Source organism: Mugil cephalus, chromosome 14, assembly GCF_022458985.1.
Source record: "Mugil cephalus isolate CIBA_MC_2020 chromosome 14, CIBA_Mcephalus_1.1, whole genome shotgun sequence".
In the NCBI taxonomy this organism is placed as follows: Eukaryota; Metazoa; Chordata; class Actinopteri; order Mugiliformes; family Mugilidae; genus Mugil; species Mugil cephalus.
Genome location: NC_061783.1, coordinates 21,913 through 47,826, shown reverse-complemented (window position 1 = coordinate 47,826; position 25,914 = coordinate 21,913). Strand labels below are relative to the sequence as shown.

General features: G+C 37.4%; 1 protein-coding gene and 2 long non-coding RNA genes across 3 annotated transcripts in view; 2 read left to right on the top strand and 1 right to left on the bottom strand.

Annotated features, from left to right (window-relative positions):
• Positions 1-365: 365 nt before the first annotated feature.
• Positions 366-23,494, bottom strand: LOC125019467. The gene is made up of 5 exons (XR_007114072.1): positions 23,410-23,494; positions 16,738-16,804; positions 16,484-16,635; positions 15,639-15,790; positions 366-903 (listed from the first exon to the last, which is right to left on the bottom strand). It is a non-coding gene; the product is annotated as an uncharacterized LOC125019467 (long non-coding RNA).
• Positions 15,728-20,258, top strand: LOC125019466. Its single transcript, XR_007114071.1, has 3 exons — positions 15,728-15,832; positions 17,001-18,536; positions 19,619-20,258. It is a non-coding gene; the product is annotated as an uncharacterized LOC125019466 (long non-coding RNA).
• A 1,576-nt stretch (positions 23,495-25,070) lies between the features above and the next one.
• LOC125019741 (CMP-N-acetylneuraminate-beta-galactosamide-alpha-2,3-sialyltransferase 1-like) overlaps positions 25,071-25,914 on the top strand; it is a 10,230-nt gene continuing 9,386 nt past the window's right edge. The window contains exon 1 of the mRNA XM_047604704.1: positions 25,071-25,160. Coding sequence (XP_047460660.1) covers positions 25,071-25,160 — 90 coding nt within the window. The remainder of the gene's footprint in view (positions 25,161-25,914) is intronic.

The window sequence follows — 25,914 nt, the reverse complement described above, 5'->3', positions numbered from 1 at the left end:
AATGCCAAATTCCTACCATATTTCGAACTGCCTGCTTTGAAAAAACTCATCAGATCGATCTATTTAGTTTGACTGAAATGTGGCTGCAGGATGATGAATATGTCAGTTTAAATGAGTCCACGCCACCTAGTCATAGCAACTGAGTTTCTACGCGATTTGGTGCTTAGAACAGATAAAGTCATCATAGTAGATGACTTTAACATCCATACTGATGTTAGCAGTGACAGTCTTAGCTCTTCATATATGTCATTATTAGATTCAATTGGCTTTTCTCAGAATGTAATGGATCAAGTCACTGTTTCAATCACACCTCTGATCTTGTTCTAACTACGGCATAGAAACTGAAGGTCTGACAATATATTCTCATAACTCTCCTTTGTCTGATAATTTCCTTGTTACATTTGAATTCACAATATGGGATTACACTGAAATGAGAAAGACTTTCCTAACTAGATATAAGGAATAATTCCTTCATGTATTTACCTCAGTGCCTTATGTCAGAGATGTGGATGCCAGCAACCACAATCTAACTCCAACACAAAAACATTATTTTGTTGATAGTACGACAGCATCACTCAGTACAACTTTAAATGGAATTGCTCCTCTGAAAATGGTGATAAATCGGAGGAGGGTAGCTCCATGGTATAATTCACAGTCATGTAGTTCAAAGCAAAGTTCGAAAAGATGGGAAGAATTTGGCATTCCACTAGTTCTCACATAGCCTGGAAAGATAGTTTATAAACTTAGGAAAAAAAAAATCTCTGTAAGATTAGAGCACTCTTTCAAGTCATGTGTTCTTTCTAACAAAGGGCTCTGCTCTCATTCAGTGCGTGGACAACCTCCTCGTTTGTGCACCCACAGAGGAACAGTGTCGCTCTGACTCACTCTCCTTGCGTCACTTATCTGCAGAAGAACACAAGGTAAGTCTGTAAAACCTCAGTGGGTACAGGAAAAGATTATTATTCGGGCTGTGTTCTCACTGCTGAAGACAAAATCCTATCAACCAAACGCATAGAAACCATCCCAGATTACTCCAACCTGGAATAGCCACCCAAACGAAACACAGTTCAATCCCCAAGCATGTATGGGCATGTAACAAAAATGAAAACCGCGTATGTCCACTTCAGTGCTTCTGTTAATTTCACCACTTCAACAAACCACACAAACAAGGTGTCCCCTGAAATCAGAGACTCTGCTGATTACAAAGATATGTGTCTCATCACTGTGCGAAAACTCAGTGAGCTAGCCCCCGAAGAGTAGAGAAAAAAAAAATTCCCACACGAAACTGTATGTTTTATCTTTGCTGTTTGTGGTCAAAAGTTGTATTAAATTTATATTGAAAATGAGGTGTGACTCTTGGTTCGATATACTATCTTTGGGTTAACCTTATTCATCGACGTAATAAAGAGTAGATACAGCATGTGTAATCTGACGAGAGAAATGAAGCGTCACCGCATTTAATCAATCATAACTCTGAATTAGCAGCCAAGTAAAACAGGCAAGTATTTTACCTGGCTCTGTGAAATCAAGTGCTTGGTTGTGGCACAACCAATCATGTGAAATATGAGTTCATGAATGAAAAACAAGGCAAAGGATGAGAATTAAATTAATGATACATATATATATATATTAAAAAAATTAAAAAACAAAACAAAACACTGTCCTCTTTATCCTGAGCAAAACAATGTAAAATGGGCCACATTTACTAACATTTCTAGACTAATGTGGATGTGCTGAGCTCCTTTTCCTGATGAGTACACTCATTGTAATATGAGTTTTATAAAATTGTATTGAATTTTAAAATCAGTCAAACTTCCACCAAGCAACACCACACAGGAAGAACAAAATGCAATTAAATCGTTAAAAGGAGACAAAACCATTACCATCCTGCCGGCCGATAAAAGAAGAACAACAGTCATCATGGACACAAAAACATATGAAAACAGATGGAATCCATGTTGAGGGACAGGAACACCTACAAAATACTGAAAAAGAACCCCACGAAGAAAAGAAAAGGACCCTGAAATCATTACAAAAACCCTTTACTACAAAGTAACAAAATAACACGGGACGCATATGAACACCTGATACCCACAGCCAACATCACACCCCATATATACGGAACAACAAAATTCACAAAAAGACACCCCTCTCCGCCCAATAGTTGACAGTATCGGATCAGTAACATACAACCTCCCAAAAGCACTGATTGAAATCATCAAACCCCTCCTCAGTACAACAGAAGTTGTTTTGAGTTTTTGCAATGTTGCAAAAAAAAAACAACAAAACAAAAAACAACTGGCACAAGAACTCAACAGCATAAGAGTAGAAAAAGATGAAATATTCATATCACACGACGTGTTATCACTAGTCACAAAACCCCCAGTTGACGTCACATTACACATCGTACAGGAACGACTCAAGGAAAAACCGAAACCCTCAAAAAACACACAAACCTGAACACCCCTTGAAGGATATTTCCAACACTCTTACATTTTGTTGCTAATCCACTTTTTCAGTTTAAAGGAATCTATTACAGTCAGACAGAACGTTTTTCGCAATGGAGATCCATTTCAGCAACAATGAGTCAGTTTTTTCTCTTTATGGTAGGACCTGGAATCAAAACCATCTACACAGCATCCACACTCTGTAAACCCACACTGTGAAAAAGTTTACGTGGACGTCATTCTTGGAAAAAATAAAAGTCGGACACACACAATGTCACACTATGGACAACACTGGAAACATAAAATTCACGCACGAAGAAGAACACAACCGGACCATGTCGTTCCTCGTTTCTGAACATCCACCACAAAGAAGACGGCATCAAAAAATCAGTGTTTACAGAAAACCCCACTCACACGGACCAGTCCCATCCTCTGGACATCAGAACATCCCACAGCACACAATCACTCAGTCGTCAGAACACTCTACTAACAGGCCAACATCATCACGGAAGATAAAGACAGACAGGAAGAGGAAAGACACATAGAACACGCACTCACACTTTGTCAATATAATACAATACAATAAACAAAAAGAGAGAACGAAGAAACACACTCAGAAAACAGAGGACCAATACAAAGACACAAATCCTGATACTTATGTGAGTTGATTTTCTATCCCAACCCTAATACACTATACACTTAAGCTGATCAGGTCGGACACGCTCTCTGGAGACACGCCCACTGGAGACTCTCCACAATACACCTAGCGCAAGATAGAAACAGACACACCAGTGCATGCACACACACATCAAGAGGGGGGAATAATTGTGTACACCACTGGAAAGTTTATCAGATGACTAAGCAGAATGAATCCCATTTACTACCGTTCATTAGAGTGAAGCTAATTAAATTAAAAAAATGTTATCCTCTTGTCTGGATCAGGGTCGAGAGGCTAATAACCAATGGGTAAAAAATGGTAGAAGCATCACTCTATGTTGCTTTTGTCTACATGCAGACATGCATGGCAAACTTTTTTGTTTTGTTTTTATGGGTGTTTTATTCAGTTGGATAATTCTTCCTATTTTCAATGTTAAATTGTATGCTGACATTGTGACTTTCGTTTTTTTTTATATTAAAATAAACTGTTGTGTTGTGAACTGCACAGGTGTTTTTACAGGTTTTGCGTATTTCTGTTTGACACAGCCACTTGAGATATGTCAGCAATGTTGTTGCTGTTGTTACAATTGTAATACACTGCTCAATGACTTGTATATGAAATGGTAAAAAATGTTTCGAAGTATTTGATCATAGGTCAATAACACTTGGAAGTTATTATTGTTATGGAGCTACTTGTTCTGCACTTTGCTGTAAGTAAGACAGCAAATTCTCTGCTGCTACTGTTAAATTGTTAAATGGAACAATTTTCCAATTATTTCAATAAAGTATGAAGTAAACTTTAAACTGTTATTGTATTCTGTAAATGCAATTTTAAATGTTATTAACCTTAACTTGAAATGTTAACTTAGCAACCCTAACTTACTTTTTTGAGTGAGTAAAATTCTTAGTTGGTATAACGCTAACCTTTAAGTTTTACTAATGGAGAAAACGACTTTATCTGAACAAAAGATTATTAGTTGGCCAAACTGTTTGAAAACATAGACTTGGCACAAGTCTAACTTTTCAAGTTTGTCTCAAAAGGAAAATGTAAAAACAAAACAATATGAGTTTTTGGTTGGGCTCAAAACTCAAACATTGATTGCAATAATTTGCCTTGAAATTTTGAGTTTTCTCAACTTTTTTCATTTTTACAGTGTCTGTATCTGACGACTAAAATGCAACACAAACCAAACCAGGAGACATGGACTCAAACACCCACAGCCATGGCACAAAACTTTCGGAAAGCTCAAATCCCTGCTCTATACATAGTCAGAGTCAAAACTCAGTTAGTGATATATTTCTTTTTTCATTGAAATTGTAGATTAATGACAAATCGTGTGCCACAAAAACTTAAAATAACGGATTGCTTCAACGGGGCAAATGTGAGCGGGTTTTCTGCTTGGCCCAACAAGCCTCAGCAAAACACTCTGCGAAAAAGGTCTGTTTAGTGACCTTTCCGACTTACAACACCCACACTGGTGGGACAAAACTTTCTGAATTCTCCGGAGCATCTCTCTGACATATAGCAAATTCACACTGTTGGCACGTTGCTTTATATTGGACCTCCAACATAAAGATCACCAAACTCTTATATACCCACATACAATGTGTCTTTAATGAGGCCCAGTTACACAACTTCCTCATCTTTAGTACAACATTTAGATCCAACATATTCCTGGAAAGGTCTCAGTGTTGAATCAAGCTACCTCAGACCCAGCGCTATGGGGCATACCTGAACAGAACTAGATGATGCCTATTTTTTTACCAAAACCCAAAAAAACATACACTGAAACACTCACACGCACGGCACAAAATGATTCAGAAACTTCTCTCCCTGCTCAATCACATATGTCCAAAACAAAGTATCAGTAACTGATAGGTTCACATTTCTTTTGTCACTGAAATTGCGGATTAATGACAATCACACAAACTTTAGTTGGTGAATAATTTAATAACAGAAAAGGTGAAGACAGAGGTCCAACATTCATTCAACTTTGAGCAAGACATGTGAGTTGAATGTACAGATTTTTGAGAACATCGATCACAGACTTTTTTGATAGTCTTTGTTTAAACTGTGTCTTATTTTAACTACTTTCAGTCTCATTATTAATTCCACATTAAGGTGTCATTTCTTAAAGTTCAGTTAAAACTTAAATTTGAATTTAAGTAACTGAATCTTAAATTAGTGCTTTTACCGCAGAACTTGATTAATTTTAAGATTTCTGTCTAGTTTTGAGTCTAATTTTAGTCTTTCAGAGCCAAGAACTTTGTGCTTATTTTAAGAATTCTAGTCAAGCAAACAAACCTCATTGCCAGATTTCTTTGCTTTCTATTTTAATCTATTTTAGCTTTCTATTAGACTATTAGTCTCAGACCCAGCGCTATGTGCTATGTCTGAGCAGAAGTAGGTGGTTGCCTAGTTTTGGAAAATATTACCTTGTCAGCCCTTGTATCTTGAGAACTAAACACAACACAAACTAAACCAATAAAACATACACTGAAACAGCTACAGATATGGCACAAAATGTTTCAGAAACCAATCTACCTGCGTTATAACATAGGTCAGAGTCAAAACTCTAACTTCCTTAGTTATTGATATATGAGTTTTACTGTATGTGTGTGTCTCCGTCCATGCAGAATATTTGCAAACAAACCAACAAAAAGTGATCACTGAGACTGAATCATTACTAACTTCTCAACAACCCTCATTTGTTGAAATTTTCCACAACACCTTGACACAACATCCCATGAGGGGACAGTTCAATTCAATTCAAAAGTGAATAATATAATGATATAAAATAGAAAAGGTGAAGACAGAGGTCCAATATTCATTCAACTTTGAGCAAGACATGTGAGTCGAATTTATGAATTTTGAGAACATCGATCACATGAATCTAAAAGGCTTGGATGCTTTTTTGATAGTCTTTGTTTTAGTAACATGAATGCTGTCATATAAGAAATTCCCAAAATAATTACTTTCTCTCATACTAAACGGTATATGCTGCTGCAGCCTCAAAACAATACATATTACATAGACACACTGCATTGTTTTATGTCATCATTCTAAGCAAAGTCTTCGTTTTTTAGAATGAACCAGAAACCAGAGCATCAAAATGTTTTACAATAAATAAATGATGAAATTCAGTGGAATAACAAGAGTGTTTGCCTTATTTTAAGAGTAAGACCATTTGTGCAACAATGAAATTATTATTTCATTGCAGGCCAACTGAACCTGAGAGAACCTGCTGCTTCATATCATGTTAAGATGCCATTTCTATACCACAAACAACATACAACTTAATACAAATAAGCATGCTGGATGACAACTGCATGGCCCACAAATAAAAAACAAAACAAAAACAAACACAGCCAAAATGAAATGGCCCTTGACTCAACTGCATCCTGAATCACAATGTAGCAAAGGCAGCAAGAACAACAAAAACTACGGTCACGTCAGTTGGCGGAGGCAAATCATTAAACAAGGTGCCTTTACAGTCTATTAGAAGAACTGTGTAGCCCAAGCACATCTCCCAGATAATATTGTGTAGGGAAATATATAACATCCCTGTGATAACGCAGGGAGAGTGGTTTCTGAAACATTTTGTGTCATATCTGTAGCTGTTTCAGTGTATGTTTTATTGGTTTAGTTTGTGTTGTGTTTTAGTTCTCAAGATACAAGGGCTGACAAGGTAATATTTTCCAAAATGGGCACCCCCTTTACTTCTGCTCAGACATAGCACATAGCGCTGGTCTGAGACTAATAGTCTAATAGAAAGCTAAAATAGATTAAAATAGAAAGCAAAGAAATCTGGCAATGAGGTTTGTTTGCTTGACTAGAATTCTTAAAATAAGCACAAAGTTCTTGGCTCTGAAAGACTAAAATTAGACTCAAAACTAGACAGAAAATCTTAATTAATACAAGTTCTGCGGTAAAAGCACTAATTTAAGATTCAGTTACTTAAAATTCAAATTTAAGTTTTAATCTGAACTTTAAGAAATGACACCTTAATGTGGAATTAATAATGAGACTGAAAGTAGTTAAAATAAGACACAGTTTAAACAAAGACTATCAAAAAAGTCTGTGATCGATGTTCTCAAAAATCTGTACATTCAACTCACATGTCTGCTCAAATTTTGAATGAATGTTTGGACCTCTGTCTTCACCTTTTCTGTTATTAATTTATTCACCAACTAAAGTTTGCGTGATTGTCATTAATCCGCAATTTCAGTGACAAAAAATGTGAACCTATCAGTTACTGATACTTTGTTTTGGACAATGTGATTGAGCAGGGAGAGAAGTTTCTAAAATCATTTTGTGCCGTGCGTGTGAGTGTTTCAGTGTATGTTTGTGGGTTTTGGTAAAAAAAATAGCATCATCTAGTTCTGTTCAGGTATGCACATAGCGCTGGGTCTGAGGTGCTTGATTCAACACTGAGACCTTTCCAGAATATGTTGGATCTAAATGTTGTACTAAAGATGAGGAAGTTGTGTAACTGGCCTCATTAAAGACACATTGTATGTGGGTAATAAGAGTTTGGTGATCTTTTGTTGGAGGTGCAATATAAAGCAACGTTGCCAACAGTGTGAATTTGCTATATGTCAGAGAGATGCTCCGGAGAATTCAGAAAGTTTTGTCCCACCAGCGTGTTGTGTTGTAAGGTCGGAAAGGTCACTAAACAGACCTTTTTGCAGAGTGTTGCTGAGGCTTGTTGGGCCAAGCAGGAACCTGCTCACATTTGCCAGTTGAAGCAATCCGTTATTTTTAAGTTTGTGCACACGATTGTCATTAATCTACAATTTCAATGAAAAAGAAATATATCACTAACGAGTTTTGACTCTGACCTATGTGATAGAGCAGGGAGAGAGCTTTCCGAAAGTTTTTGTGCATGGCTGTGGGTGTTTGAGTCCATGTCTCCTGGGTTTGGTTTGTGTTGCATTTTAGTCGTCAAGATACAGACACTGTAAAAATGAAAAAAGTTGAGAAAACTCAAAATTTCAAGGCAACTTATTGCAATCAATGTTGAGTTTTGAGCCCAACCAAAACTCATATTGTTTTGTTTTTACATTTTCCTTTTGAGACAAACTGAAAGTTAGACTTGTGCCAAGTCTATGTTTTCAAACAGTTTTGGCCAACTAATAATCTTTTGTTCAGTTTAAAGTAGTTTTTCTCCATTAGTAAAACTTAAGGTTAGCGTTATACCAACTAAGAATTTTACTCACTCAAAAAAGTAAGTTAGGGTTTTTAAGTTAACATTTCAAGTTAAGGTTAATAACATTTTAAAATTGCATTTCACAGAATACAAAACAATTTAAAGTTTACTTCATACTTTATTGAAATAATTGGAAATTGTTCCATTAACAATTTAACAGTAGCAGCAGAGAATTGCTGTCTTACTACAGCAAAGTGCAGAACAAGTAGCTCCATAACAATAATAACTTCCAAGTGTTATTGACCTATGATCAAATACATTCGAAACATTTTTACCATTTCATATACAAGTCATTGAGCAGTGTATTACAATTGTAACAACAGCAACAAAATTGCTGACATATCTCAAGTGGTTGTAACAACAGCAACAAAATTGCTGACATATCTCAAGTGGCTGTGTCAAACAGAAATACGCAAAACCTGTAAAAACACCTGTGCAGTTCACAACACAACAGTTTATATAATATAAAAAAAAATCAATGTCACAATGTCAGCATACAATTTAACATTGTAAATTGGGCAGAATTATCCAACTGAATAAAACACCCATAAAAACAAAACAAAAAAGTTTGCCATGCATGTCTGCATGTAGACAAAAGCAACATAGAGTGATGCTTCTACCATTTTTTTCCCCTTTGGTTATTAGCCTCTCGACCCTGATCCAGACAAGAGGATAACATTTTTTTAATTTAATTAGCTTCACTCTAATGAACGGTAGTAAATGGGATTCATTCTGCTTAGTCATCTGATAAACTTTCCAGTGGTGTACACAATTATTCCCCCCTCTTGATGTGTGTGTGCATGCACTGGTGTGTCTGTTTCTATCTTGCGCTAGGTGTATTGTGGAGAGTCTCCAGTGGGCGTGTCTCCAGAGAGCGTGTCCGACCTGATCAGCTTAAGTGTATAGTGTATTAGGGTTGGGATAGAAAATCAACTCACATAAGTATCAGGATTTGTGTCTTTGTATTGGTCCTCTGTTTTCTGAGTGTGTTTCTTCGTTCTCTCTTTTTGTTTATTGTATTGTATTAAAATTGACAAAGTGTGAGTGCGTGTTCTATGTGTCTTTCCTCTTCCTGTCTGTCTTTATCTTCCGTGATGATGTTGGCCTGTTGATAGAGTGTTCTGAGACTGAGTGATTGTGTGCTGTGGGTTTCTGATGTCAGAGGAGGTACTGGTCCGTGTGAGTGGGTTTTCTGTAAACACTGATTTTTGATGCCGTCTTCTTTGTGGTGGATGTTCAGATCGAGGAACGACATGGTCCCGGTTGTGTTCTTCTTCGTGCGTGAATTTTATGTTTCCAGTGTTGTCCATAGTGTGGACATTGTGTGTGTCCGACTTTTATTTTTTCCAAGATGTCGTCCACGTATCTTTTCCACAGTGTGGGTTTACAGTGTGTGGATGCTGTGTAGATGGTTTTTGATTCCAGGTCCTCCATGAGAAAACTGCTCATTGTTGCTGATAGTGGATCTCCCATTGCGAAACGTTCTGTCTGTCTGTATATGATTCCTTTAAACTGAAAATAAGTGGATTTAGCAACAAAATGTAAGAGTGTGGAAATATCTTCAACTGTCAGGTTTGTGTGTTTTTTGAGGGTTTCGGTGTTCCTTGAGTCGTTCCTGTACGATGTGTAATGTGACGTCAACTGGGGGTTTTGTGACTAGTGATAACACGTCGTGTGATATGAATATTTCATCTTTTTCTACTCTTATGCTGTTGAGTTCTTGTGCCAGTTGTTTTTTGTTTTGTTTGTTTTTTTTGCAACATTGCAAAAACTCAAAACAACTTCTGTTGTACTGAGGAGGGGTTTGATGATTTCAATCAGTGCTTTTGGGAGGTTGTATGTTACTGATCCGATACTGTCAAATATTGGGCGGAGAGGGGTGTCTTTTTTGTGAATTTTGTTGTTCCGTATATATGGGGGGTGATGTTGGCTGTGGGTATCAGGTGTTCATATGCGTCCCGTGTTATTTTGTTACTTTGTAGTAAAGGTTTTAGTAATGATTTCAGGTCCTTTTCTTTTCTTCCGTGGGGTTCTTTTTCAGTATTTTGTAGTGTTCCTGTCCCCTAACATGGATTCCATCTGTTTTTCATATGTTTTTTGTGTCCATTGATGACTGTTTTTTCTTCTTTTATCGGCCGGCAGGAGGGAATGGTTTTGTCTCCTTTTTAAAGATTTAATTGCATTTTGTTCTTCCTGTGTGATGTTGCTTGGTGGAAGTTTGACTGATTTTAAAATTCAATACAATTTTAAAGCTCATATTACAATGAGTGTACTCATCAGGAAAAGGAGCTCAGCACATCCACATTAGTCTAGAAATGTTAGTAAATGTGGCCCATTTTACATTGTTTTGCTCAGGATTAAAGAGGACAGTGTTTTGTTTTGTTTTTTAATTTTTTTAATATATATATATATGTATCATTAATTTAATTCTCATCCTTTGCCTTGTTTTTCATTCATGAATTCATATTTCACATGATTGGTTGTGCCACAACCAAGCACTTGATTTCACAGAGCCAGGTAAAATACTCGTCTGTTTTACTTGGCTGCAAATTCAGAGTTATGATTGATTAAATGCAGTGACGCTTCATTTCTCTCGTCAGATTACACATACTGTATCTACTCTTTATTACGTCGATGAATGAAGTTAACCCAAAGATAGTATATCGAACCAAGAGTCACACCTCATTTTCAATATAAATTTAATACAACTTTTGACCACAAACAGCAAAGATAAAACATACAGTTTCGTGTGGGGATTTTTTTTTTCTCTACTCTTCGGGGCTAGCTCACTGAGTTTTCGCACAGTGATGAGACACATATCTTTGTAATCAGCAGAGTCTCTGCTTTTCAGGGGACACCTTTTTGTGTGGTTTGGTTGAAGTGGTTTAAATTAACAGAAGCACTGAAGTGGACATACGCGGTTTTCATTTTTGTTACATGCCCATACATGCTTGGGGATTGAACTGTGTTTCGTTTGGGTGGCTATTCCAGGTTGGAGTAATCTGGGATGGTTTCTATGCGTTTGGTTGATAGGATTTTGTCTTCAGCAGTGAGAACGCAGCCCAGAATAATAATCTTTTCCTGTACCCACTGAGGTTTTGACAGACTTACCTTGTGTTCTTCTGCAGATAAGTGACGCAAAAGGAGAGTGAGTCAGAGCGACACTGTTCCTCTGTGGGTGCACAAACGAGGAGGTTGTCCACGCACTGAATGAGAGCAGAGCCCTTTGTTAGAAAGAACACATGACTTGAAAGAGTGCTCTAATCTTACAGAGATTTTTTTTTTTCGTAAGTTAATAAACTATCTTTCCAGGCTATGTGAGAACTAGTGGAATGCCAAATTCTTCCCATCTTTTCGAACTTTGCTTTGAACTACATGACTGTGAATTATACCATGGAGCTACCCTCCTCCCATTTATCACCTTTTTCAGAGGAGCAATTCCATTTAAAGTTGTACTGAGTGATGCTGTCGTACTATCAACAAAATAATGTTTTTGTGTTGGAGTTAGATTGTGGTTGCTGGCGTCCACATCTCTGACATAAGGCACTGAGGTAAATACTGAAGGAATTAATTCCTTATATCTAGTTAGGAAATGTCTTTCTAATTTCAGTGTAATCCCATATTGTGAATTCAAATGTAACAAGGAAATTATCAGACAAAGGAGAGTTATGAGAATATATTGTCAGACCTTCAGTTTCTATGCCGTAAGTTAGAACAAGATCAGAGGTGTGATTGAAACAGTGACTTGATCCATTTACATTCTGAGAAAAGCCAATTGAATCTAATAATGACATATATGAAGAGCTAAGACTGTCACTGCTAACATCAGTATGGATGTTAAAGTCATCTACTATGATGACTTTATCTGTTCTAAGCACTAAATCGCGTAGAAACTCATAGTTGCTATGACTAGGTGGCGTGGACTCATTTAAACTGACATATTCATCATCCTGCAGCCACATTTCAGTCAAACTAAATAGATCGATCTGATGAGTAGTTCAAAGCAGGCAGTTCGAAATATGGTAGGAATTTGGCATTCCACTAAATCTGAAGAAGCTCACATAGCCTGGGAAGATAGTTTATTAACTTATATATATATATATATATATATATATATAAAAAGAAAAAAAAAACTCTCTGTAAGACTAGAACATCATTGTAAGGGTCTCTTGTCTGGAGTGCTGAATATCTGAGCTAAGCTACACCTGCTGTCGTGGTTTCATTAACCAGCCCAGTCTTCATGGCCTGGAGTGCTGTGTATCAGACCCATGGAGCTCCATAAACTACATCTGCCCCAGTCTTCACGGCTTGCAGCTGTCCACTCCTACCTCGATGAAAAATTCACCAACCTGCCCATGAATCCTCTTATACTCTCAAACTGCCACAGTTTTTCCTTGCCACCGTAGCCCTCAGGCTTGCTATGGAGTTTTTTAAATTTTTTTTGGAAAGCATCTTGAGACAATTTGTATTGTTATAGACACTATATAAATAAAATTGAATTGAACTGAATTGAATTGTTAAGTATTCATGATGTTGTTTATTTGGATTGTGTTCCAAGGGTGTTATGACTTGCATCATCCACTATATTTGTGTAGAACATGTCAGAAGTAGTGGACTCTTAATGTGTCTGCTTTGTACACACTGGACCTTCTGAGCTCCTTTCAGGAACTGAATATAATTTCTCCCGTCTTCCAGAAAGGTCTTTGTAACGTTAATGGAGCACTGCACAAGTGTGGAGGAAGAGTAAGTATATTTGTTCTTCATCATATTAAAAAGCTGTATTTCAGCAGACAACAACCAAAAATGTACAATTCTCTTTACATTGTAGTGTGGACATATCAAGATTACACTGCAGTGCAGTTTTCCTACTCTTGGTTTGAGGAAACCCAACTCTGCTGTCTTGAATTCCCCTGTCCAACCTGCTAGCCTGAAATGTTGCCTGTTTCTGTTGATGGAAAATTGTATCACTTTAGCCAAAGTGGAGGGTGCTCTTTTTTTCAGTGTTTTTATTAATAATTTATATTCTTACGTGATTAATGGATCTGTCTATTTTTCTTTCTTTTCTTTTTTGAGGGGCTCTTTGTAGCAAATGTCAGTTAAGTTGCCATATTTACCATCCAAAAAGCAGTGAAAATGGAAGTTATATTTATAATGTTTTCAGATTAGCTGTATTACTGAATTGTTACTGAAATTGAATTAAGAGAAGCAATGACCTTTTTAGTGGACCCCATTGCTTTCCTTTTAATTTATATTTATTGTCTATGTCACAGGCACAGGGAAAGGAAAGTGTAGGAACTCCCAGTGAACAGCAGCAAGGGAGAGATCCGAGAAGGCTTTACAATTGGATGAAGAGGTGATGGAAGTCACTGCATGTCGGCAAACCTCAGTTCTTTGCCATCAATGTAGCTTGCGAATTTTGACCCTTCCTCAGCAAAGCTGCCAGTGTCCTTCCGGTCCTCTAGGAGCTGTCAGTGCATTGTCAATGTTTACAATAGCAATATTAACATAGAATTTGATGATGCATAACAATGGTATGTAGCCTTTTGCGATATCAACACTCATAGATCAAATGAAGTGGCAAGAACCAGGAGCACGGACAGCGGTTGGTGAGGAGGTGGAGCAAGTTATTAGCTACCTATCTCGTTGTGCCCTGATGACAAGATATGTCAAAAGCAGCTGATTAATCCATTTGCCACGTTTTAGCTTTGATAAGACTACATTTGATAAACTCATTATTTGTTTTCAACTGAACGTGTGGACATGCACTGGGGTGGAACCACAAAAGAAGCACTTTCCGCAACATACATCTGTATTGATGGTTTTGTTGTGCCCATTTGTTGACATTTGCTGTTCTCTTGGCTTGTTAATCCTCAAGGGCTTTAGTCTTATTATTGTGTAACACTGTTTAAGTGTTAAGACTACTGGACGAGACTACAAAATAGAACTGGACAAAAAATGCAACATCATCTATGAAATATCGTGCAAAACATAAACATGCCCAAAAACATACATTGGAGAAACTGGAAGATCATTCTACACATGGAGAAATTAACACAAAAAAGAATGCAAACAGGGGACAGCGGGGAAAAGCAGAACAGGAAAATTTAAAATCAAGCAATCACAGATCACTGCAGGAGAAATTGGATAAAAGAGGGGGCATACACCCTGGACCCTGGAGTGAGTGTGCACGTGCACACTTTTCAAAGAGCCTACAAGAATGTCCCCTTCAAAAGATAATATCCAAACTGAACTAAACTGATGTTTTTGAAGAGAACTGGCCTGAATGGCTCAGCTATGTGTTTAACCTGAGACCTGATTTTTATATAGAATCACAACGATAAGGTCCCCTTAATAACAATGTTTTTTTCTTCCCTTTGAATTTCAAGCAGCATCTTTTTCCTTATGTGTGATGTGTTTATGTATGACGCTGTTGTTGTACTTAGTGCACAAATCCTCCCTTTGTCATGTTTTTTTTTTGTTGTCTTGTTCCCAGTTACCGCATACGTACAGTATGTGTATTTTACGGAAAGAAAGCTAATAAAAAGTAAATAAAAAAAGTTTAATTTCATTAGAAAGGGATCAATATCTCGGGCTTAACATGCTCAGCGGACACCTGGATGTCTCAGTGAGGCAAACAGTCATTCTCTTGCACGGAATCTACTGCATTCCATAGTTTCCATTACATTTAGCATAACAAATGATGAAATGAGTTTAATTGCATAGTCTGGAACATTAGGCAACTTCAGACAGAAAACAAATGCGATGTTTGGACTGCACTGACATGCAGCCATCCTCCACATAATATTCAACTGAAATACATGGAACCTACTCAAAAAAACAACAACGGTATTTTTATCCAGGATCAAATTAAACAGTGGCTTTTGGCGGAGCCCCATTTTACAGTGCACCCCACGACTTTCCAATTCACATGCATAAGCTTTTAACAATCCAATTGTGGATCAGTAACAGGATTACTGAGGAAAACACTCTATTACCACAGCAATGCGATTAATACTGTCATAAACATTTCACATGACAGTAGTCACAATAGCAACAACCCAAAAAGTATGCAAGAATTTAAATCACCATTGCAAACATTTGGCTTCCACCCAGGTGCAAACGCCATACACACAACAAACAGTGCTGAAACAAGCTCCAATATCAAGTGGCTAGAGTGGTATCGATATCAAGTGACAATAAAACAAAGGGGAACGGCTATATCTTAGTACAGAAACAGACTCATCACAACTCATTAAAAATACAGTAATGATAAATAGGACAACACCAGTCCAAACACACAAGCCATTCATTCTATGATTCTTACCTTAATTCAGACATGATCACAGGGCCCATTGAACCTCTCTTTGGCTGTCCATACCCAGGGTACCCAGAATGTCAGGATGTTGATAGGAGTTTTAACACCGTTTATCCTGGTGGGATGTTTTGCAGTTCAAAGTCCCCAGATGGCCTGTTGGGCTTGATATGCAATTAAAACATTACTGGCTGTTCTTCAAAAAGGTATTTAATAAAAAAATATTTAAAAAACAAAATATGATTGCTAATATTCAAAAACAAAGCTTGTGTAACAAAGCATGCCTTCACAGCCACAGAATTTCCTTTCCCTCTCTGTGGACTAATCTCCTATATTTCTATTGCTTGGTTATTAGAAATGACAAAGATTATTTTGAGGGAACAATAAAAGAATTATTCAAATATAGTCACATTGAATGTATTTTTGATAAATTCTTCTTTTAATAAGTACATTCTTTAACTACACATAGCAGTGTTTTGCTAGTTACTTTTAATTATAAGTTAAGTTGGTTGCTAAGTTGATAGCAAGAATCAATATGATGTCGCAGTTAACGTTAGCATTCTATGTTAGCTAACGTTAGCAAATCCATTTCACAATAGACGTTTCGAAATGATATCATAAAGACCTGTTTTTGCACAGGCAGGTATTTGTTGGACCATTGTCAGAGTAACATGTGCAGATACCCAGACTAATCTGCAGAGTGAAATTGAATATGAGTTTGCGAGATCAGGAATGGTCTCACCAGGCTAGCCTCAGGTACCTCCTATGTCAGCATTTTAGACCTCAAGACAGTCATTGAGTTGGAAGCCTGTACTATAATGTGAATTACAAGGTCAGATGTGATCTTTATAAAATACCTTTGAATGAACTCCAGCGTCGACGATCCAGTGGCAGAACACTCGAGGTTGAAGACGTAATAGCTGCTGAAGAAAGCAGCTACTCCGTGTAACAATAAAGGGTGTGGGCCCATCATTACATGTAAGCCTTCCAGAGGGCTTCATCATGTCACCTGAAATGAAAAGATATAACATTATGTGTTATGAGCACTTTGAGATCTGCTTCAGATACAAAGGGCTATACAAATGTTTACACTAGATCAGAGTAACATTACCTTGAATGATCAAGCAGGGGGTGCTGGGGAGTTCTGCAGTATTAATGTCCACAGCAGTGGCACATGGCTGTAACATAGCACAACACAATAGCATTGATTTAAGATGAGATGATAAATATCGTTCATTGGTCAGAGGTACTTACCAATGTGTAAGCTTCCTCCAGGAAGTACTGGAGCAGGACTACAGTTAAGCACGTAGTCTATCGACCATAGCCCTACATCTTGCTCTATCTTAATTAATAAATTGTTTTTGTGCCTTCTAGGACTAGTTACTATTAATATGGAGTTGGTCTCTGCACCCGATCCAAGTACTCCAAGTTCCCGAATTCCAAGTTCTCCAAACACAACATTCCATATGTGCTGCGAATGTATTGAATCAAGTAGAGTGTAAATTTCCTTTAAAAGCAGAACAAAATGCTTTCAGACCTTTTATTGAAAAGGATGTGTTTGTCATACTTTCAACAGGGTTTGGTTTAATTTACCAACTGGCCAATTGCGTGAAGATGCATTTGAGTGGCGGCCTACTTTGCCTCAGGCAAACCTAACTTGAGGCACCCTGGCTAAAAATGGCTTAAAAAATGTATGGTGGGACAAAGAAGTTTGGATTATAAATCTATTAGGGCTTGATATGGGAAAAAGCACAGGTGAATTGTATTTGTACAATGATTGTAAATCCACAGTAAATGGAAGCTTTATCTGCATTATCTTCACAGTAAATTACTGGCTGACTTCCACAATATACATTGCAAATTTAAAGTAAATTACTGTCAAGTTGTACATTACTTTCACAGTACATACTGTGAAAGTACAGGGCCTTGTTGTCATGATGTAGAGCAAAAGGTTGTAATTCCCCAGTAATGTAATTACTGGGGAATTACAACCTTTTGACAACCTTTTCATATTACCACTGTAATATCATGGTAATTGCTTTGTCATTAAAGCTGTAAAGTTACAGTACACATTTGTGTTTTTAAAACAATGCATTGTGATATCACAGATGTGAAATTGCAGTAAATTGCTTTGAGTATATTTCACAGAACACTGCTGTAATCCTTACTGTGAAAGTCATGCAAAACTTATGCAGAGTTCTATTTGGATGTAATTATGGTTCAGAAATGAAATAAAATGTAACTCCTTCTTTGTACAATGTCATATTGACAGTCCTCCTGAAAGCACGAAATGTCACAGTTTCATGATCCGCCATGAGACCGGGTTGGCGTGAAACATACCAACGAGTTGGTAGTTTTTCCTCAGGACTCTTAGTTTTTTCCCCCAACCATATTTAAGATATCATCCTAGATATTCAATTATCATCGTAGATGATAATGTGTGGGCCCTTACAATTGCCTATACAAGGGCGCTGCACCTGTGCATGACCAAATATTATATATTATCTTCATTTGCATGTATAGCAGGATTCTTCAGCTCACTATTTATGATGCACACAATCACAATTGCAGGTGCAATTTCCGCTGACACAGACGCAGACGAGGTGCATTCAGTTTGACCAATCAGAATCAAGGTTTTCAAATAACTGCCCAATTACGCTGCTATACACTGTCAACATGAAAAGAATCGAAGGTTGACTTAAAATCGTGTTGTTCCCCACGTTTGCTTTATTTTATTTTACCGACTCAAAGTTGGCGAAGGTGGACGGCACAGACCTGATACGAAGACAAGCACAGAAGGTCCGATACGAAGGCCTGAGCAATGAAGAGAGCTGTGTGGAGCTGAGTCTGCCGAGCCGAAGCAGACGTGGGCAGACGAGAATACGGCCAGCAAAATACTTTGTTTTAGTGGTAAGTTTCGTGAAAGTCACTTTGAGCTAAGTGTTCTTATCGGGCTAGTGATGCATTTGCTAACGTTAGCTGACATAGAATGCTAACGTTAACTGCGACATCATATTGATTCTTGCTATCAACTTAGCAAAAAACTTAACTTATAATTAAAAGTAACTAGCAAAACTGCTTTGTGTAGTTAAAGAATGTACTTATTAAAAGAAGAATTTATCAAAAATACATTCAATGCGACTATAATAATTCTTGTTCCCTCAAAATATCTTTGTCATTTCTAATAACCAAGCAATAGAAATTAGAAATCACAAACACCAAACAGTACAATAACTCTTAATAAGTCTTAGCTGGCCAGCCACCTATGGTAGTGATGCTTAATTAGTGTATATATATATATATATATATATATATATATATATATATATTTATATATATATATATTATATCTGCACATGTTACTCGGACAATGGTCCAACAAATACCTGCCGGTGTAAAAACAGCTCTTTATGATATCATTTCGAAACGTCTATTGTGAAATGGATTTGCTAACGTTAGCTAACATAGAATGCTAACGTTAACTGCGACATCATATTGATTCTTGCTATCAACTTAGCAACCAACTTAACTTATAATTAAAGTAACTAGCAAAACACTGCTTTGTGTAGTTAAAGAATGTACTTATTAAAAGAAGAATTTATCAAAAATACATTCAATGTGACTATATTTGAATAATTCTTTTATTGTTCCCTCAAAATAATCTTTGTCATTTCTAATAACCAAGCAATAGAAATTAGAAATCACAAACACCAGACAGCACAATAACTCTTAATAAGTCTTAGCTGGCCAGCCACGTATGGTAGTGATGCTTAATTGTGTGTGTACATATATACATATATACATATATATATACATATATAGCTAGGAGATTAGTCCACAGAGAGGGAAAGGAACTTCTGTGGCTGTGAAGGCACGCTTTGTTACACAAGTTTTGTTTTTGAATATTAGCAATCATATTTTGTTTTTTAAATATTTTTTTAATTAAATACCTTTTTGAAGAACAGCCAGTAATGTTTTAATTGCATGTCAAGCCCAACAGGCCATCTGGGGACTTTGAACTGCAAAACATCCCACCAGGATAACGGTGTTAAAACTCCTCTCAACATCCTGACATTCTGGGTACCCTGGGTATGGACAGCCAAAGAGAGGTTCAATGGGCCCTGTGATCGTGTCTGAAATAAGGTAAGAATCAAAGAATGAATGGCTTGTGTGTTTGGACTGGTGTTGTCCTATTTATCATTACTGTATTTTTAATGAGTTGTGATGAGTCTGTTTCTGAACTAAGATATAGCCGTTCCCCCTTGTTTTATTGTCACTTGATATCGATACCACTCTAGCCACTTGATATTGGAGCTTGATTCAGCACTATTTGTTGTGTGTATGGCGTTTGCACCTGGGTGGAAGCCAAATGTGTGCAATGGTGATTTAATTTCTTGCATACTTTTTGGGTTGTTGCTATTGTGACTATTGTCATGTGAAATGTTTATGACAGTATTAATCGCATTGCTGTGGTAATAGAGTGTTTTCCTCAGTAATCCTGTTACTGATCCACAATTGGATTGTTAAAAGCTTATGCATGTGAATTGGAAAGTTGTGGGGTGCACTGTAAAATGGGGCTCCGCCAAAAGCCACTATTAAATTCGATCCCTGGATAAAAATATCGTTGTTGTTTTTTTTTGAGTAGGTTCCATGTATTTCAGTTGAATATTATGTGGAAGATGGCTGCATGTCAGTGCAGTCCAAACATCGCATTTGTTTTCTGTCTGAAGTTGCCTAACTCCAGACTAATGCAATTAAACTCATTTCATCATTTGTTATGCTAAATGTAATGGAAACTATGGAATGCAGTAGATTCCATGCAAGAGAATGACTGTTTGCCTCACTGAGACATCCAGGTGTCCGCTGAGCATGTTAAGCCCAAGATATTGATCCCTTTCTAATGAAATTAAACTTTTTTTATTTACTTTTTATTAGCTTTCTTTCCGTAAATACACATACTGTACGTATGCGGTAACTGGGAACAAGACAACAAAACATAACATGACAAAGGGAGGATTTGTGCACTAAGTACAACAACAGCATCATACATAAACACATCACACATAAGGATAAAGATGCTGCTTGAAATTAAAGGGGAAGAAAAAATCATTTGTTATTAATTGGACCTTATCGTTGTGATTCTATATAAAATCAGGTCTCAGGTTAACACATAGCTGAGCCATTCAGGCCAGTTCTCTTCAAAAACATCAGTTTAGTTCATTGGTTTGAATGTAATTCTCTCCAAAATATATTTTTGTTGGTTTGTCTTTCTTTTCTGGTCAGAGTCTTTATAGATACAACTAAAAATACTTTCAAAAGTTATTTGTCTTACTTTATGTATTCAAATCAAAGATTTTCCTTTTAAAAACAGCCCCCAGCCTCAAAACATGTGAAAATGATTTGCTATAGGACCTCCAACAAGCAGTCTGGTTATACTAGTGGATCTTTTGAGCTGGAGAACAAAAGAATCAAGACTAATTTTTCCAGCTGAATTCCCTCCAGGAGGGAGAGCTGGTCGCTAACCACTGCTGTGAGAATGTGAGGCCCCCTCTGTTTCTCATCTTTCCTTAATATCTAAAGTATGGCCAAGATTTTGAAGACCTTTGTGTAGTTTGGATATTATCTTTTGGAAGGGGACATTCTTTTAGGCTCTTTGAAAAGTGTTATGAATTCCATCTCTCTCTGAAGTAACATCCCTTGGGAATTCCTTGCCTTTAAAGTCTTATGAATGGTTCCTTCCTGAAAACTCAAAACTTTATCTGTGGGCTACTAATATTTGTGTGTCTTTTATTGGAGGTGTAAGTTAAAGCAACATGCCAACGAACATATCAGAGAGACGCGTATTCAGAAAGTTTTTGTCCCACCAATATGTGTTGTTAAATTGCCTTTAATGTTCTTAAATTCGCCAGGCGGAAGATATCCTTTGCACTAAATTTTGCGTGATTGTCATTAATCTGCAATTTCAGTGACAAACGAAATGTGAACCTATCAGTTACTGATACTTTGTTTTGGACATATGTGATTGAGCAGGGAGAGAAGTTTCTGAATCATTTTGTGCCGTGCGTGTGAGTGTTTCAGTGTATGTTTTTTGTGTTTTGGTAAAAAAAAAAATTGGCACCATCTAGTTTCTGTTCAGGTATGCACCATAGTGCTGGGTCTGAGGTAGCTTGATTCAACACTTGAGACCTTTCCAGGAATATGTTGGATCTAAATGTTGTAATAAAGATGTGGAATTTGTGTACGTGGGCCTCATTTAAGACACATTGTATGTGGGTATATAAGAGTTTGTTGATCTTTTGTTGGAGGTGCAATATAAAGCAACGTGCCAACAGTGTGAATTTGCTATATGTCAGAGAGATGCTCCGGAGAATTCAGAAAGTTTTGTCCCACCAGCGTGTGGTGTGTGGTGTTGTAAGGTCAGAAAGGTCACTAAACAGACCTTTTCGCAGAGTGTTGCTGAGGCTTGTTGGGCCAAGCAGGAACCTGCTCACATTCGCCAGTTGAAGCAATCCGTTATTTTAAGTTTTGTGGCACACGATTGTCATTAATCTACAATTTCAATGAAAAAAGAAATATATCACTAACTGAGTTTTGACTCTGACCTATGTGATAGAGCAGGAGAGAGCTTTCCGAAAGTTTTGTGCCATGGCTGTGGGTGTTTGAGTCCATGTCTCCTGGGTTTGGTTTGTGTTACATTTAGTCATCAAGATACAGACACTGTAAAAATGAAAAAGTTGAGAAAACTCAAAAAGTTTGAGTTTTGAGCCCAACCAAAAACTCATATTGTTTTGTTTTTACATTTTCCCTTATGAGACAAACTTGAAAGTTAGACTTGTGCCAAGTCTATGTTTTCAACAGTTTGGCCAACTAATAATCTTTTTTTCCAGATAAAGTAGTTTTCTCCATTAGTAAAACTTAAAGGTTAGCGTTATACCAACTAAGAATTTTACTCACTCAAAAAAGTAAGTTAGGGTTGTTAAGTTAACATTTCAAGTTAAGGTTAATAACATTTAAAATTGCATTTTACAGAATACAAAAAAAAGTTTAAAGTTTACTTCATACTTTATTGAAATAATTGGAAATTGTTCCATTTAACAATTTAACAGTAGCAGCAGAGAATTGTTGTCTTACTACAGCAAAGTGCAGAACAAGTAGCTCCATAACAATAATAACTTCCAAGTGTTATTGACCTATGATCAAATACATTCGAAACATTTTTACCATTTCATATACAAGTCATTGAGCAGTGTATTACAATTGTAAAACAGCAACAACATTGCTGACATATCTCAAGTGGCTGTGTCAAACAGAAATACGCAAAACCTGTAAAAACACCTGTGCAGTTCACAACACAACAGTTTATATAATATAAAAAAAACAATGTCACAATGTCAGCATACAATTTAACATTGAAAATAGGAAGAATTATCCAACTGAATAAAACACCCATAAAAACAAAACAAAAAAGTTTGCCATGCATGTCTGCATGTAGACAAAAGCAACATAGAGTGATGCTTCTACCATTTTTTTCCCCTTTGGTTATTAGCCTCTGGACCCTGATCCAGACAAGAGGCAAACATTTTTTTAATTTAATAAGCTTCACTCTAATGAATGGTAGTAAATGGGATTCATTCTGCTTAGTCATCTGATAAACTTTCCAGTGGTGTACACAATTATTCCGTACCCTACCGTGCGTTTGTTTCTTTTTAATGCACACACAGTCTAAGCGATTATATCTATCCTCTTGTCTGGATAGATATGTTGAGCCTCCTATTGTACTCACCAAGCATGTCCTGAAGAAGTTCTCTGAATCCTCGCGAAGAAACAGGGTTAGACCTTGCAGGGATGTGCTCCTTCTGTGTAGTCCAATGTCAGATGTTTGAAACCCTAGCCCTAACCCTAACCCCTAACCCTAACCCCTAACCCCTAACCCCAACCCTAACCCCTAACCCTAACCCTTACCCTAAACCCTAACCCTAACCCCTAACCCTAACCCCTAACCATAACCCTAACCCAACCTAACCCTAACCCCTAACCCTAACCCCTAACCCTACCCTAACCCTCTAACCCTAACCCTCTAACCCTAACCCTTACCCTAACCCCTAACCCTAACCCTAACCCCTAACCCTAACCCCTAACCCTAACCCTTACCCTAACCCCTAACCCCTAACCCCTAACCCTAACCCCTAACCCTAACCCCTAACCCTAACCCTAACCCCTAACCCCTAACCCTAACCCTAACCAATTCATCCCCCGGCTCTAACCCTAACCAATTCATCCCCCAGCCCTAACCCTAACAATTGGCCCTAACCCTAACATTAGTTTTCATAGCCCTAACCCAAACATTTGGCCCTAACCCTAACCAATTCATCACCTGGCCCCAACCCTAACCAATTCATCCCCAGCCCTAACCCTAATTAATATATTTTATTCATGATATCAAAAATATAAATATATAATTAATGGGGCTAAAATACTATTTACAACAATAATTATAGGAGTTAAAACTATTTTTCAGAATTGATTTATTATTAAAAACTATTAAAAAAACACTAAAAAACTATTAATAAATTCATAATATATATATATCTACCAGTTAATTCATGATAGAAATTACATTAAAAACACTTATTTGGGCATTATGGGGTTTAAAAAACAGTGGGCAGGGTCATAGGGAAACTTTTAAAATTCATTTGAAACATTTAGGCGATAAATTCATGAAAGGGAACAGAGGGTATAAAAGGAGCGCCAAGAGCGAGAAAGCTCATTTCTGCTTTGACGCTCGGACGGACAACATCCTCCTCTTGTCAGCCACATTCAGATTTTCGTTTTAAAGTGTGCCACAACCTGAAGAAGGCCCCACGTGGCCGAAACGTCGTTTGGGCACACTTTTTTTTGTATTTTGTAATAATTTAAACTTAAATAAAACTTTTATCTTATTTTTAAAGACAATTTGTCTCCTCTTTTAGTTTTTTATTACTTTTTGAGGCCAATTTGAGTTTTTTATCCTATCCCCATTTTGGGATAGCGCTTTTCTTTGATTAGTTCATATTTTACAAACTAAAAAATTAAAAAACATTTAAAGACAAAACAAAACAAACATACATCCGACATGGATGGACAGTGGACCACTGTCCATTATGGGAGGAGACGCCGCCCCCCCTACAGATGGGGCCAGGGTTACGGGGACTTCCCAGGACGGATAGACCGTGCTCCCCCCTTCTCCTTTTCGAGGAGAAGGGCTTGAGGTCCCTATCCTAACCCTAACCCTAACCCTTACCCTAACCCTAACCCTAACCCCTAACCCCTAACCCTAACCCTAACCCAGGCCATATTGGAGAAGGCCATCAACCACGTGAGGGTTGAAAAAGTGGTTCTGTCTTTTGGGCTGAATTGCAGGGCACAGAACGCTAAAGCCACGGCTATTAGGCAACTACAGGCTGCATGCCGGACGGCAAGGAAGGCCTTTCCATATTCAGAAATATGGATCCCACTGATAAACATTCTTCGCCCTTGCCCTGGAGAGAGCAGGAGGTGCTGAAAATGTTGAATGCACATATTCATCGCAACATGCCTTACATCCGTTGTTGAAGGAGGAGGATTTCGAGACGGAAAAGGATAACCTCCATTGGACACCTAAAACAGGACGGCAATGTTACTTCAATTGGGCTACACATTTAAAACTGGTAGATCCCCGAAGTCTTGTGGAAGGGGATAGTGAGGGGGTGACACCCCTAGCTGTCACGATATGTGAATGTATTTTGGCCAAGAAATATTCAAATTGTCTCACTCTCAATTTGATTTAATTGAACAAGGATTAACCCATTATTCCAACTTTGGACATTAATAATAAAATCAGAAGCGGACAATTACAAGCGGACATTTTCAGGAATATCATCGGAAATAATTGGCCCATTACTTTAAGACAGGAAGCAGGGTAAAGGCCCCTTTTGTATCACCTTCAGGCTGGAGGCCACCATTGGATGAGTTGCCACTGGCTGCGAGAACTCTAATGGAGAACGATGATATGGTATTTAAGAGTCATTATTGGCCAGGACGTGAAAGTCCCAATCTGACACGTGGGGAGGTCAAAGCATTGAGAGAATTAATGCATTGCAAGTAAATAGTAATAAAACCAGTGGATAAAGGAAGTGTAGTAGTTATACTCAGTAGGGAACAATACATGAAGGAGGTCTATAGACAATTGGGGGACAAAATTTATTACAGAAAATTGGAGGGGCCGATTTATTTGGAAACAGTACCTATAGTTCAAAAAAAAATACAAAAA